Here is a 16,078-nt window from a genome sequence, read left to right as displayed (position 1 = left end):
TCTATGCTTACACACCATACAGAAATTAAGAGGTTGCTAAAACAAGCAATTTTGAAGCCCTGGTGTTGAAAAAGCAAAACACACTAGTCAGAAAACTGAATTATTTCCAACAGTCAGATGCATCTCCTGTAATCGGCACTTGGTACTGTTCTCTTTTTCCACTTCTATTGGCAGAAATGACACCCACACAACATGTGTCCAGGCAAACACAACAACCAATCTCCATTTTATTTAGCACGGTATGTACAGAACACATGGCACAAGGATTATGAAGAATTATCTCATTAAAAATTTATGATCTTTTCTGTTCAAACTGGTTTTGTCCACTGGGCTATTGCAAAGGGATGCATTATCCTTTTTTTTGTATTTGTAATCACAAATGTGACATTGTATGTGGCAAGTAGCCGTGTTCCAAAACATGAATTAAACAAGGTAGTCAGACTAGCATATCATATCACACTACAAGGCAAATTCTTATATCCTAATCTCTGCACATTCAGGAAACACTTGTGGTTAACACATTCTGACATGTATTTTATAGTAATAGCTTAACCTACTAGCAATTATGTCAATTAGTAATACTGAAAAATTAAAACCGCCAATTCCATCTTACAAGAGTTCCTCAGGATTTTAAATTCAACTAAAACTGAAAGGCCAATTAAAATTAAAACTAACCCACAAGAACATCAAGAACCACAGAAATACATAACAGTTTGCCTTCCTCGATATTATGCTGCTCACTCTGAGTACACCGTGATTGCACATTTTTTCCAAGAGCAGAAAGAGAACGCGGCTGGAGCACACAGCGTGAGCAAGCCAACAGACCACACAGAGCACCACTGCTGGCAGAATTCACACCATCTCTATCTGGTGCAAAAACTGGTGTCCAAAACATGACCATACCATTTGTCTGGCTTTTTATTTTCCTGCAATTCTGCTGCACAGTGGATGTTGACACAAGTTTTGTCAGCTGATGTCATGTAACAACTCTAATGGCATTATTTTCAAGCAGGGACATCCCTCACCCAAAAAAGAGGAGGGAGGAAGGGAGGGAGGGCCAGGGAAGCACGTGTGGGGTGCACAGCTCCCATGAAGACCCACTCATGCTCCTTATCCCCCTGGCTGTACCTGCTTGTGATGAGGTTAGCCCAGACCGGGCTGTGCATGGCGCAGGGCACAGCCTGGGCTGGCTGCTCAGCTCTGCATAGGGCAGTGGGTTGGTCCCTCACTGGGGTTTGCCTGGCAGGGGCAAGGCCCTGACAGTCACTGTAAGGCGAGGGAGGGCTACCCCAGCAGTGCAGACTGGAGGCCTGTGTGTGCCAAAAAGGCAAAGGCACCACAGGCACCACACAAGAGTATCTGATGTTCTGTCAGAGCTGTGCAGTACCTCACACTGAATTCAAAGAACTTACATGGACCAAATATTTTAAGGTTTTTCCTAGAATGGTTATTGCTTCTGAATGTTTAGGCAAAAATGCCTTTAGGATTAAAAGAAATAAGCAGCACTGCAAATGACAAACACCTTTCTTGTCCTCCTTAGCAACTATTTTGATTTATTTTGTTAGCGGTTCTTCTTTTCATTCAAAATTGCAGAGGTTTGAAATGACAGCTTTCAAACTGTTCTTACTGAAAAGTGCCCTTGGGGTAACACTATGGAATCGGCTTTTATTTACCAAGCCAAACTGTAAGCTTTTCAGAGGGAACAATATTTTATTCTGTGTTTATGTAGCATTTAGAGTAAAAATACAGATTGTTAGAATGTTCTGCCCTGTTGTCTTCTTGGATTACTCACATGGGCAAAGTTCACCTTGTACTTGTGTGGTGATTCTTCAAAGCCTTAAAGCTGCCATTAAACAGGCATTGGTAGGTCAGGAAACATCAGAGTTAACCTAACATGTACAGCTCTGACTGACCTCCAGTCATTCTGTCATTAATCACAGGTGGACATGATTCCTTAGTTATGGTAACAAAAAACCTATAACTACACACATAACATTCCACAAAAGCCAATGGTTCAAAAAAGATATAGAAAGTACAAGTTTACTGTGTCTTTACTAAACAAGTAATAATTATTTTCTTTTAATACACAGGCCAGATAAACCTATAGTTTTGCCAGCCTCCTGATCAGCTCCTCTCACAGCTGAGCCTCAGCAACATCAAAAGCAGAAACCTTGTCTAACACAGGAAGAGAAATGCAGTGTTTCTACAGACATGTTAACACAGGTATTTCACAGGGTATGCAAAGTAAGAACAGAATTCTTTAAAATTAAAATACTAGCTCCACACCTGAAGCAGTAATCAATTTTGACTGCTTGAAGACTTTTGAACAGTACATACTGTAGAACTCTTACAAAATAAGGCAAAACTGCACTGCAAGAGATTTTCTTTACAAAGATAAGTAACAGGTATCTTCCAAACTTACCAAAGTCACACAACTTCAGAACATCATTGTGGCTTATTAAGAGATTCTCTGGCTTGATATCTGAAGTATCAGAGTGGGTGGAAAGAAAAAAAAAGCTATTAACTTCTCTCAATTTTGGACTTTGTCAACAAATATTATTTCATTATAACTTATTTAGAGATATTCATGCAATCATAAATGAAGCATTACAAGAGCAACTGCTGAAACAGCTTCCAGCAATTCAGTTTGTGAACAGGCAGAATTAATTTTCTGCCTTTTGAAGTCTTCTAAAGTGTTTCCCAACAAAATGTGGAAAGATAAAATGTGCTTACAGATATTCCTGGGCAGAAAACCAATATCCATATTTCATATTGCAAAATAAAAGAAAGGACTGATATTCAACTAACCAGTTAACCAATAAAATATTAAGTATGTTGTGCTCAACATTTTCAGTTATAATGACCATTTGATCACCTCTTGTAATTTCTTCAGAACAAGTGTCTTGCTCAGCTTTAGGCCCTTTTTTCATTCCTCTATTATACACACGGTACATTTTTCAAATTACACTTTGAAAATATTTTCAGAATCATGCCGGTCTTAAATATAAAAAACACACTATGTAAGGATTTTATCTTATTGGAAATATTAATTAAAAATGTTACTCTTGCAAAGTCACAAAGCAAAATACAATTTTACTGAATCAGGATAAAGTACATAAAACTAGATTAAGTAATTAATCAAGATGTGTACTCTAAATGCTTGAAGCTTAGGGAGAAAGTAAATATACAGAGCTGAAAGTCAAGGGAGCTGGGACAAACTGCATTAAGAACTAAAACATGGGGGACCAGGTTTTTAATTTTAGGTTATTTTTCTTCTATTGTCAGATTCAAAAGTGAAATGATTGAGCACCATAAAATGTTTAAAAAAAATCCTTTTTTTTAGACAATGTCTGTATGTCTGTTCCTGCAGTTACAGTTTGCTGTGCTTATCACTTCCCAAAGATAGTGGACAGCAAACTTTTTATGTAGATAAATTTCATTTTAAAATGATCTGGAGCCATGCAGCAGACTTAAGACCCAGCCAAATTTACATTTTTTTCCTGTTGATAGAAAGTAATTGCTTATATTTATATTAAATGCAAATTACTTCAAGCTGTAACATGTTTCCCTTTAGAAAGGGTCTTATTCCATGTGGAGAAGTACACACTTACCTCTATGAACAATATCATTCTTATGGCACCAATGAATTGCTTTAATTAGCTGGTAGATGTAGCTTTTCACTTTTTCTGGTGGAACTCCATTTGGCATTTCTTCTAGCAATTCAAGCATATTCTAAATGTTTAAAAGACACATAATTTAAAAGAGCTATACTCTAGCTGCTGGAAGACAACATGCTTTCAGCCTTCTGAAGCAACATATTTAGGCTAAAGAGCTCAGCTATGGAAAATCAGCAGTTTAACATTCAGGGAGTGAATTTTAACCATAACATTCTCCTAGCTGCTTTCATTCTGGAGAAAACACTTGCGAAGACAATAATCCTAAAAGGTGAACCACAAATATACCATAAGTCCTTAAAAGACTGTCATCAAACCACTTCCCCTGAAGCACCTAGAAAGTAATTTAGTTAAAAAACACTGCTTAAACAGAAACACCAGGTCAGGTGTGTGGCCATACAAAAAGTTTAGCAAATCAAAGCATTTTGTAAATACTCAGCAATGGTTTAACACACTGCTCTCTTTGTTATGTTGGTTCTGCCACTTTGACACTGCAGGGCCACCATGAATCACCCACTGTATCTGTACATGCATGGGTGTGAAACAACACAAGCCTCTTAGTGCAAATGGAGTAACAGATATAAAAATTCCTCACAGGGGCAAAGGGAGTACCCTATAGCTACAGATCAGTTATAGTGATCTTGGACATCTTGGCACTACAGCAACTACGCCATATCAACTATTTTGTGGATATAAATAGGAAAGAAAATAAACTTACTGTTTACACTAGTACACTTCCTCTTTGAAAAAGAACACTTAGATGCCCATTATGTTAACAGATGTCTCTAATTTTGCACAATTAGAAGTACAATGAAGTTTGTATGCTGATTTCTGAAATAATAATGGGCAGCAGCAGCCCACTTGAAGAGAGGAAAAAAGTCTTATTTACTGAACACCGAAATAGCAGTATTTTGGCTATATTGCATTACACAGCTCATTTAACTATGAATCTGAGCATTTTTAAAATTTTTCATTAGAAGTAAATTTACCTTGTCTTTGACAAACATTTTCTTTAGCTGCAAAGTAAAATTTCTGAGGTTTCGCTTGAAAGATGTTTTAATGAACAGTAGAGATTTTGATGATATTTGAAAACATTTCTAGGTTTTGCAGTTTGGGAGTAAATACTGGAACTTATGTGCTTGAGTGTGAGTTTTCTTACAAACACACTTCAGATCTGAGGAAAGAAATTTTCTGTTAAGAAACCATATTGATTTTAGTTAGATTCTTGTCCACACAGAAGGCTGTGGATCTGGGTAAGTAAGTCAAGAAGTTAGTGTTACAAATACAAAACAAAATAATAGCATCAACACAGGAAGACATAATCCTACATGAAGACACTAACAACGGGGATGATGAATAAAGGAGATTAGACTAAATGTGAATTTAAGTAATCTGGGTTTCAGTATTGCAGAGTTAACATGCCCTGAAGGACACAGTGTTCACTACCAGTTAAACAAAAAAATCAGTCGACTCCACCACATTTTATTTAATTCTTTCTACTTTTCCCTCATCCAAAGAATTCAGAAACATCCTGGTCTTCAAAGAAACTATGGGTGACACTACTTAAGATATCTGAAAATAAGAAATGTTCATTTACTTCAAAGTTTAACTGAAAAGGAAGGTGAACATTAATACAGAAATGACATTACAAACAAACTAGATATGATGCCAACCTATATTACCTAAATTATTTTATTCTGATGTAAATAATGATAGATATTGCAGCCAGGTGTTTTTACTGATATTAACCATTTTTTTTAATATATACCCCTTATCAGATCAATTAAATATCTTTTATTTATGATGTTCTTTCAACCCACTTCTCCAGATAGCTTAGTCAAGTCAACTACAACAGACAATTAAATATAATTCTAAGTTGCTGTGTGACCAAAGACATTTCATGTGTCTGGAACAATTGCAATGAACATGGGTGAAAGAAGTCAAGTTTTGAATGTTAATCCAAGTAAGATCCACCACATTAGAAGCTGCTGATCTGCTGGTGAAAACCAAAACTGATTTCTGCCAAATTGTGGGCTAACAGAGGTCACCTCACATTATGTAGTCAAGTTATATGACAAAATAAGTTGCCAACTTGTCGTAAAGGAGAAAGCATTTAGGGTGAGAAATTTTTAGATGAGAGAAAATTGACTGCAGAGGACTAGCACTCAGCTAGAGTGCTACACCACACTGGCAGGAAATTAAATGAAAATTTAAGTCAAAAGAACAGTATCTCATGAAGGCTATAGACATATTTAAACCTGCATTTTCTTTTACTGTGTGTATATGAATACCACCTAAGTGTTTCCATGAAGAAATGTTAAATGTTTAGAATTCAATGGGAAAGTCTACCTTCATCAGGAAGGTTGCAAAAATGACAAAAAACCAAGCTGTTCTAGGTTGCTTCTCCCTGGAAAAAGATCAGGATGCTTGGCAGTAGTAGGCCAATCTAAGGAAATTTTGGAATCGTTTCAAAATGAGGTCAGGATTGGAGTTAATGACAGTGGTCTTTGCCAAATCCCTCTAAGCAACTATTGATAGTGGCCTTGTTACAGAAATACACAAACAAATCCTATTTTTAACAGGGAAGGGTGGAGAAAGTTGAAAGAGATTCCAAGGTCAAAAGTCTATGATCTTGTTTAAAAGACTACGTCAAGACTCATTACACAACATACGAGGACAGTTATCCAGCTTTACAATTAAACTGGATTAAAGAGTTCAGATGGAAACTTTTATTCAAATCATATGTATTCCAGTCTGCATAATTTTTAACATGCTGACATTCACAAATGGAAGCATTTTTAAAAAGAAATACCAACACATGACATAAAAACAACAGCAATCACTGTTGCCGTCTCACAACATCTTGCATCTTGCAAAGTTTCTGCTGCTTCTCTTTAGAGATTAGGATAACTTAATTTTTTTTTTTTAAAAAAGCAATTTTAAAGACATTTTTTAGTAAGCTGATAATTGAACTGCGGCAAGGATACTACAAACTCAACTCACTTTTTCCACATATTCAAAAACTAAGTATAATTTTCCTCTTCTTCTGAAGGCTTCCTTCAGCTCCACAATGTTCTCCTGTTTCAAAGTGCGAAGCATTTTAAGCTCTCGTAAAGTGGTTTCTTTGACTTCTTCATTTTCTAGAGTGTGAAGTAAAAGTGACAGAGCAAGCTGATTAAAAAACAAAACAAACCCTCCAAGTATAAAGCATTATAAAGATTTATTTTGAACCACTGATTAAATTCTCTAGTTTTAGACATTACAGAGAAAAAAAAGCTTATTTTCCAGCGTGGACTCTCTGTTGTTTGCATACTTCTGCATTGGAAGAGAGGTAAATGATGACTGTGCTTATTATACAACCCTCACAGATTTCCCATCACTACCATAAAGGTTTTCTGTGGCTGAGAAAGTCATAAGAAACAAATTGTTTGCATTTCTGTATTTTTTTATTATGAAGGGAACTAATATGCTTCAAAAAAACCATTCATGTGTGTGTACATGCTATACCCCACAAATACATAACACACACATTAACCTCTGGGAAGGTTGTCCTGAGCAGAAACACTGGAATGCAAAGCTCATCTCTGAACAATACCAAAGAAATGTATTTGATTCGGAAATAATTTTATTTTCCAAAAGCCATGACAAATTTTAAGACTGAAGATTTTTAAGTTCTGTGTGCTCCCCACATGACTTTCAAAGGAAATTCAGCAAGGCCAGACCAATGTAGCAGCCACAGGAGGCAGTAGAGTAAGATGCAACAAAGTAAGTTTGATGCAACAAAGTCTTGAATCTAATTCAAAGGAGTCAAGAAATTTAACTGTTTCATTAATTAAATTCAATTTTAATTTAACTGATTTGACAATTTAGTTGTCTGAAAGGTGTTCAAGAATGGAGGAGTGCTTCACTAATGCTTCATACACTGCTTATCATTAAGAGGCTCTGAGCTAAATAGGTTCTAAAGGATACTAGCAACCATATGTGAAGCAAACCTGACTACATTAGGTTTTATTTTTCATTTAGTAAAATGAAATCCATTAATTCAGTAAATTTGCTCATGCACATAGAAACAGCATACTTAATCACTTAGAACTGTTATCTACAACAGAGAGTTACTAAACGGGAGATACTTGCATAAATTCAAAACTAAATCACATTTGCAGGTTTTGTACCACAAAGACAGTGACAGAGGAAGAAGAAACAAGAAAGAGAAATTGTTTCCCCAAGGCAAAAGGCCAGAAGATGTTTGCAGGGGAGAGCGAATAACACTGGTCATGCAAATGCAGTAATCATCATAGATGAAAATACGGGAAAATAAAAAATTGAAGTGCAGCAGGAGGGAGAAGGAAAACAAAATACTATAATCACAAATGTTTTGATTAAAAAATATATAATTTAGAGCAATCTAAATCTTTTCATTTTAAAACTGAGTGCTTGATGTTGGCTTGCATCATCCTGATTGCATAATCTCATCTATAAAAAAGACAGTCACTTTCCAGCACATTTAGTATTCATATGTCAAACAACGGCAAAAATTCAGTGAAACAAAAATGTCAATAGAAACAATTACAGTATATTCAAACTTCTAATGAACTACCATATTAACAAGGCAGATGTGAAATGGGCTGAATCAAATCCATCAAAAGAACTTCTGTCATATTTCCAGAAACTCGTAAACAACTAGCTACAAATCTGAAAAGCAGTCATCAGTCATGTAAACTGATATTATGTAATACCCTTGGAAAGCCAGACCTAATGGCAATGCTGTATTTTTTGTTTTCATTTTTTAGTAGACAAGCTAATACAATAATCCTGTTTAGGGCTTAATACTGAGATTTATTTCCTAGGATCTGTACTGAAAAGCCACAGCAAGTTCCAAAAAGCAGTTCTGAGATACTCTTGTGACCTGGTCAAGATGGTCACTACAATTGAGCTATCTTCTACATCCTTTACAGGGCTTTAAAAGATTTCTGAACAGCAGAGCTAAAACATTTATCAAATATACTCTTCAAGTGTCTGGGAAAATGATCTGCCAAGCAGAGACTGCACTGTGCAAAACAAGATGCAAATCAGACTTTGTTGTGTCTGTCTGACTGACTGAAAAACATAGCCCTTGTTCACGGCCACCAGGAAAAAAATAGGGTAGGATAGCAAAAAAACGAAAGTTTGCTAAAATAAAGTGACCGTTGTTTCTTTAAACAAAATTGCTAACTCTTGGCTAAAGCCTCGGCACACAGCAAAGCACAGCAGCACCGCATCCCACCAGGATCACTCCTCTCCCAGCTCACACTCCTGTTTGTTTGTTTGTTTGTTTGTGCAGGTCTCTGGGGCTCAGGGCTGACTTTTGATGCACACAAGGCACACAGCTGCTCTCATGGCTGATTGCCAGTGCTGCCTATGAGAGGACATGGCGATTCCCTGAGCCCAACAAGCGTGGGGCAGAGACCCAGCCTTGTCTTGTACAGTCCTTTGGGTTATTACTGCTGGTGAGGAATGTGTGCGGAGCACTCAGAGTAATTTCTGTGTGTCCTGCCTTCCACCACCTTCTTTGCCAGCAACACTAATCCTTGCAGAAATTGGCTCTTCCTCCCTCTCAGCAAACTCAGAAATGCTGCAGAGTACTCGGGGTCTGCTGTGAAGGGGCAAAGAGCAAGTTTCCTGAGGAGACTGAAGCCCACTGAAGTGAGGACAGAGCTGCTGCCTCACCACCCAGCTCCCTCCATGGATCCTCGAGGGCTGCCAGATTTATCTTCCTGTGACTGAACTTCTCAACAACTTCTTTCAGTCTCCTCCATTTACAATTTCCAGTTGCCCTGACATTTAGATCTCCTCTCACATATGAAGGGTGATAAAGTCCAAGGACTCTGCAAGTCACTATTACAAGAGGACTTCTTATATTTTCTGGTCACATGCAATCTCCAAATGGTAGACCTTATTATCAGGTACAGCACCACAATCTCATCCATATTAAGACAGATGCATCAAATGTAGTTATCTAAACAGAGTGTATAATGCAGTCTCTAGGACGGTATGAAACATCAAGTGCCTTGAACATTTACAGAACTAATAAATCATTATCTTTCTGAAATCATATCTTGCTATATGAGACTTCTCATTTTAACTGAATAGATATTAACAATATAGTTACTGTCTATATTGTCAGTAAAGATTATGCAGCAGAAAAGATTACCTTCACTGTCTTTGAATTTCTTGATAGCCACAATTTCATGTGTCTCCTGTAAAACAAAAGCAAAGAAATGGAAATGAGCAAGATTTTTTGTACATTTTCTCTTGCCTTTTTTTTCCCCTGAGCATCAGGCAAAGAAAAAAAGAAGTATCCAAAAGGAATTTCACAATGCAAAAAAAATTAATTGAAAATCTGGGAAATACCTCAGCGATCAGGCCAAGTGCAATACAAACCCACACGCAGCAGATATGTGTCACAATTAGGATCCCCAGTACAAAAGCAATAGAGTTAAATGCCAAAAGTTCCTATTTAAACACCTTGTAACAGTGAAATATTCTTGTAACAGTGAAATATTCTGAAGTGGTTTTCCTGTGACTCTTGTTTCTTAAGTTATTCTGAAGCTCTAGCAATCTTTTATCTAACCACAGTATGGATATGGGTGCTTATCTTTATGAGGTGAACTGAAAATACTGTGCCAGTATGTGGCTAAGCTTTATAGTTAGACCTGTGATTTTGGCTGCCAAAAGCTTTTGGGCTTCAAAGTTCAAACATCCACAAAGAATACAGTATAAGGAAAGTAGCTTCTCTGTGCCTCCTTTAAAAAATTTGTCACCTTAAGGGAAACTTATCCAAAATGGACATCAGTAATTGCATGTGGCAGTGTTCAACCACGCTTACTGTACAGTCATAAGGGATAACTTACTAATGTCCACCTGCCTTTGCATTCCTCTAGCACTCTCTACTCACCAAATCATAGGTCACATTTTTCTCTTAAGTTTCTCTTGTTGTGTGAGCAGGGATGCATTTAGCACATGGACAAAAGGTAGCCAACAGATGTAGCCCAGTTCAGGCCTGTTCATTCAAGGATGCGGACACTGAACTTCAGCAGTAGGACATGGAGCAAACCTTAAAGTCATGGGGTAAGGGCTTGTGAACAGACAGGCAGGAGGCTACCTGAGTACTTGTTGAGCTAGATCTACCTTACACACCTTTACCAAACATCACAGTTTTAAAAAAAACAAACAGCAATATTCCACTATTTATAGCATACAAAGGCCAGATTGGAGGACAGCAATAAAAATGAAGCCATTCTAGAATACCTGAAGACATGTGCATAACCAGTTATTGAGTAACACAACCATTTATTCCATTTTTCATTTCAAATCATTGTAACACATGAACCTGTAAAATACCTGATCCTAATTAAAATAAAGCCACCTGGAAAGAATGGTCTGAAATAAACAAAAAAACCTATTTTACTAATTATATTTCTACTACTGAGTAATAGTATTTTTATATTTATTAATTCTAATTCTAGCAATAGTAGCAATAGTTACTAGGACTATGAAGGAACATTAAGAGGTTGAGTAAATTTAGTTTATTTGACTTCTGGTATCTACTGGTAGGTGGTCTGGCTAATTAAGCCACTGAAAGGTTTTTCAGAAAAGGAACACTGTAAGGAACAATGTAAGGGAACATTGCCCTAAAAAGCCTCTGCTGACTGTATTATGCCTATGCTTAGACAGCCTCCATACACCACTTTACAGATGAACCAAATTTATCCATTACTATTACATGCCTATTTCACATGAGGTAAAAGAAAAATTTCTAGATGTTTCAGCTACCACAAAAAGGTTGTGTTTTATTGTCAAAGTAATAGCTAAGTACACTGAAAGAAATATAGGAGTTGAAACATGTATCTTCACACAGACAGCAATTCTGATTCATTCAAGAAAACTAGTCCACATGGCTTCTCTGCCATATCCTGATTACTCTGAATGTGATTACTTTGGAAATTAAGTTTTAAAATCTCTTGAGTCAAGGTCTTTCAAAGACTTGGGTAAGATATGCTATCAAATATCCTCGAGGATTCTAACTATTTACAGTACTTAAAGCATAAGTGATTCTAGGAATAAAAGGAACAGAAAATCCTCAGAAACAGGGATGAGAAAGTTACCTGAAGAGTTCACGAAAATCTAACATTTAAGAAATTTTCATTTACAAAGCTTTGTGACTTCTATTATTTCATTAAACCAGTGAAATGATCATTAATGGTGTCATAAGCACTTAAGAAGTTATACATGACACTTTCCCTTTGAAAAAAACCCCAACAAATAATATTTAAATAACCTGAAGTGAAACAACAGCAGAATGAGACTAGACAGTATGTGCTTTAAGGAGCTACCCTAGTAACATTATGTTCCATCTCAGCAAGAAACATTCTTGTCTAGGTTTCTCAGAGAATTTCATCCTATGCATGTTATATTCTCTAGCGCTACTGGTGAAGCAGCCAAGCCAAAGGCACTGAAGATTACTATGCACAGATTTTAAATAGATTTCACCTGCTTTACAAAAAGTCTGTAACTTCCCTGTGAAGCAGAACACCTCCAAAAGAGCTGGGGTGCTCCATCTGACAGAAGAGAAAATCGCAGTCAAGTGCACATTTCTCAATTCTTGCTCACATGCTTTAAAATAACTAAATGGTTTATATGAAGTGACATAAAAAATAGGCACCTCTCATAATTTTAAACTAGTTTCAAATGAAAGAACCTATGTGAAATGCCCTGTTCCTCTATTTCCATTACTTGTACTAATTTTGAACTAGATGTCCGGTTTCCACCAAATTTTAAAAAAGAAATGCAAGATACAAAAAGAGAAAATTTTAAAAAAATTGTCTCAAATTTATCATCTGTATACAGAATATTCTTCCTTGGGGAAGGAACCAGCAAGAACTCAGTCTCCTGTACCCTGTATGATGTTGCAGGTCAGCAGCACATGTAGACTGTGCAAAGCAATCAGCAATTGCAGATAATTTTTATTAACGTAAGCTAATACAGAATTGAAAACATGGAATAAATTTTGTATATGGATGAATACAGTGGGCATACAATAGAGGTGGTAAAAATACCCCTTCTGGATTAGGAGAGACTTGCTGGTCAGACCTGGCCAAACCTGAAGTTTCTAACAAATACTGATGGGCACTTGGTGTAAAGCAAGCAGACACCACATTGCTGAGCCCTGAGAAGATGGACAGAACAGGGGATAGAAAGAAAAGCAGAGGAATGAAGAGAAATTAAGAAATTCAGTAGTGATAATTCAGACTTCTGGGAAAATCTGAAAGGTTCTTTACAGATTGCATTTAGACTTTGTCACTTAAGCATCTATTTAAAAGACATTTTGGAGATCTGAGCTCTTTTGTGAATCTGGTTTTCTGCTCTTCTAAAACAGGCTAAATTGGAATTCTCCCAGATAGAATTGTCATTCACTAAAATGTATTTTTTTGCATTTCAAGGGGTGTTCTTTCAAGACTGTACTATGAAACACGACAGTACTGAAAACAATGTTCAGACTGATTGTGGAAACCTACTTATACAACAGCTCAGAATCCAACTCCTAGCATGAAAATTTTCATTGACAATTAAAAGTATCACCTAGGTAGATAAGCTGGTACTAGTTGATTCAGTGTTTGCCTTCAGCGAATGTCAAAAAAAGAAAAAACTCACATAACCCTTTCTGATCTCTACTACTTACTACTACCAGTTTATATCATGAAGTAGGAAAATTTGAGTTTCCTTAGCTGTACTCTCAGCTACATCTATTACTAAGCACCTCATTACCATGTTCTAACAAAGAAATTCTGGCCTCAATATTTGACTTTACAACAAAAGCAAATTTGCAAACACAGAAGTCAAATCTCTCTTAACACTGGCATTACCTCTGATTATTGAGCATGTATATTACAAACATTTTGTGTTATAAAACTACAGGAAGAACACAGTTTTACAATTAAACATACAATAATAGATGAATATTAATGAAAAGACTTCGTGTAAAAGTTAAGGATGTACAGGGACTGGTTATTCAGACTACATGATTACATGTGTCTAAAATGGGACAAAATATGTCTCTTCATGTACAAACCTGCAAATGTATTTTAATGAGGCTAAGACAAAAATTTCTGTTTAATTTCCTTCACATATAAATATAGTAATAGAGAGGAGATACCTGCTCATGGGAAAAAGGTACCTCCAGCCCTGGAGAGAGGAATCACTTCATATTGGGGCTCAGTCCTGTCCTATACCTCGAAATATCTGTGGGAATTGCCTCTGGAGAAAACACATGCCTTACCAAGTGCCCACTGAACCACAGAGGAGAGCAGGGCTATGAGAGCTGAGCATTTTCACTGCTGTGCTCCTTGCCACCCCCAAGTTTCTCTCTGAGGTTTCCTCACAAGATTGTCATAGTTGCTGTTTCCTGTCACCACTATCAAACCAGAGGAGTTCCTAATTCAAAACCATTTAATTTTATCTCATTTAAAGGACAGAGGTCCTCTATTTTTCCACTGTCTCTACAAAATTTATATGACAGAAGTCACTTTCAATTTATGTAACTATATATAGCACAAAACACAAGTGTCAGAAGAGCAGAGTGATGTATCTCTGTTGTTTTCCTGAGAGATCCTTGATGGGAGTACCCAAGGAAAAAGATGCTGCTTAGCAAAAATCCAGATCTTAGAACTACAACCATTATTGTCTGGAAAGAGAAAGCATATCCTATTCTTGAAAATGTCATGTTACAAAAAAATCTTTTTAAATGTTTGTCCCTATTTTATTTCAAAGTTTCTGTTAGTTTCCTTTTTCTTTTGCAAATAATGGAAAATCTGACACAAAGCACAGGTACACAACAAGATTGCCGAAAAATAGGTAAGACTGACCTTCTGAAAGTTACATTGTTCATCTGTAATTTTACTGCCTCACCCTGTACAAGAATTTCTCAAGCATGGAATTTTTAAGCAACTGAAAGAACAAATGTTTATAAGTATCAACAAATGTGAGCAGAGACAGCAGCAGTCAACACTGAGCACATCCCATGCACAAGCAGCATATTGCTGCCTTTACTCAGGTGGTGCTGCTCAAGCACTATTTAGTACATCACATCAGGGTTTTACACTGATGTACTAAGTGAAATAATAAAATATGATATGGCATGTTCTGCAGTTGGCTCATCATTTCCATCTGTACAAGTGTGAGGCTGTTTAGGCCCAAACTCAAAGTCTCTTAGAAGAAGTTAAATCAATTTGCATCCTCTACACACAGAGAGCATTCACATTTCAGAAAAATTATTTAGAAGTGACAATAACCTGCTTTGATCCTCACTGATCCATTATTACATTTATAAAATTTAGTTTGCCACAACAAAGACACATATTAAAAAAAAAAATGAACAAAAAGCAGCCAAACATATCCAATGGCTAATGTCTTTTCAGAACAAAGTAGTACAATTTTACTCTAAATTGCATAAACATTGCATAATATGTTCTACAACATTAAAGTATTTAGAACAGATTTTTCAATAATCTTGATTTTGAAAAATCCCAGAACATTAAGCAGTCAGCTGCAAGGCAACAAAAGCCCAGAAAACCATTACAAGATGGTAAAGTATTTTTCACGAGTTGCTAAAATGAAGTTTAAAAAAAACCCAGCCAAATATTTTTTCAAATTTACTCTCAAAACAGGAACATAAAATATTAGCATTTTAGTCAGATCAATGTATCATAAATATGACATTTGTAATTATGGAAGATTTTAAACTAAGCCAAGCAATCCATGTTCTGAAAGGTCACAGGCATCATTACCTGCAATTATGCCAGGTCCTTAAGTCACTGCCCTGACACTGTCCTGACTCCATCTGCATTCTGCCTTAAACCACCATCACCTTTAGACAGCACAAAGACTGAAACACAACTTCCTCCTGTCTCAACTCTTCTGACATTACGTGCTGGCAATTACTTTCAAAATCTAGTGGAGTACCTTAAAATATTCTCTACAGAGAAAGATGTGCAAGATGACACAATTTCTTTTTTCAAACAGTTTGACAATATAAAGTCACAGCATATTGTGTCTTCTTCTACACCTAAAAAACTTTATAGAGAATTTCCCTCAAGAGATGCTTCACTGTTTCAACTTTCTATTTCTCCCTTGAGAAAATTGAAATTCTTCTGTTTATCAGGTAAAACCCTCACACTTGGTTTATCTAAGCAATATAACTCCTAGCATAGGAGAACTTTCAGGAAATTACTTTCTAATATAAAAGTCCTATTTATTTTTAGGAAGAGACAGAGTCTTCTGTAAATAATGACAGAACAGAATGTCTGAGTTATCACAATGCCTTTATTTACTGGAAAATTGCTTAGAATTTTTCCAACACATATATGTTA

The 16,078-nt window shown here is 36.3% G+C and overlaps 1 protein-coding gene across 1 annotated transcript in view; it reads right to left on the bottom strand.

Moving 5' to 3' along the window:
- Positions 1-16,078, bottom strand: part of CDKL5 (cyclin dependent kinase like 5) — a 132,455-nt gene that overhangs the window by 45,746 nt on the left and 70,631 nt on the right. The window contains exons 4-7 of the mRNA XM_041399951.1: positions 9,865-9,910; positions 6,678-6,814; positions 3,612-3,732; positions 2,423-2,482 (exon numbers count right to left, since the gene is read on the bottom strand). Of these exons, the coding sequence (XP_041255885.1) occupies positions 2,423-2,482; positions 3,612-3,732; positions 6,678-6,814; positions 9,865-9,910 (364 nt within the window). The remainder of the gene's footprint in view (positions 1-2,422; positions 2,483-3,611; positions 3,733-6,677; positions 6,815-9,864; positions 9,911-16,078) is intronic.

Source organism: Onychostruthus taczanowskii, unplaced genomic scaffold, assembly GCF_017590055.1.
Source record: "Onychostruthus taczanowskii isolate IOZ18803 unplaced genomic scaffold, ASM1759005v1 scaffold17, whole genome shotgun sequence".
NCBI classification, from domain to species: Eukaryota; Metazoa; Chordata; class Aves; order Passeriformes; family Passeridae; genus Onychostruthus; species Onychostruthus taczanowskii.
The sequence above is the reverse complement of the archived record's forward strand: the minus strand, read 5'-3'. Positions and strand labels throughout refer to the sequence as shown.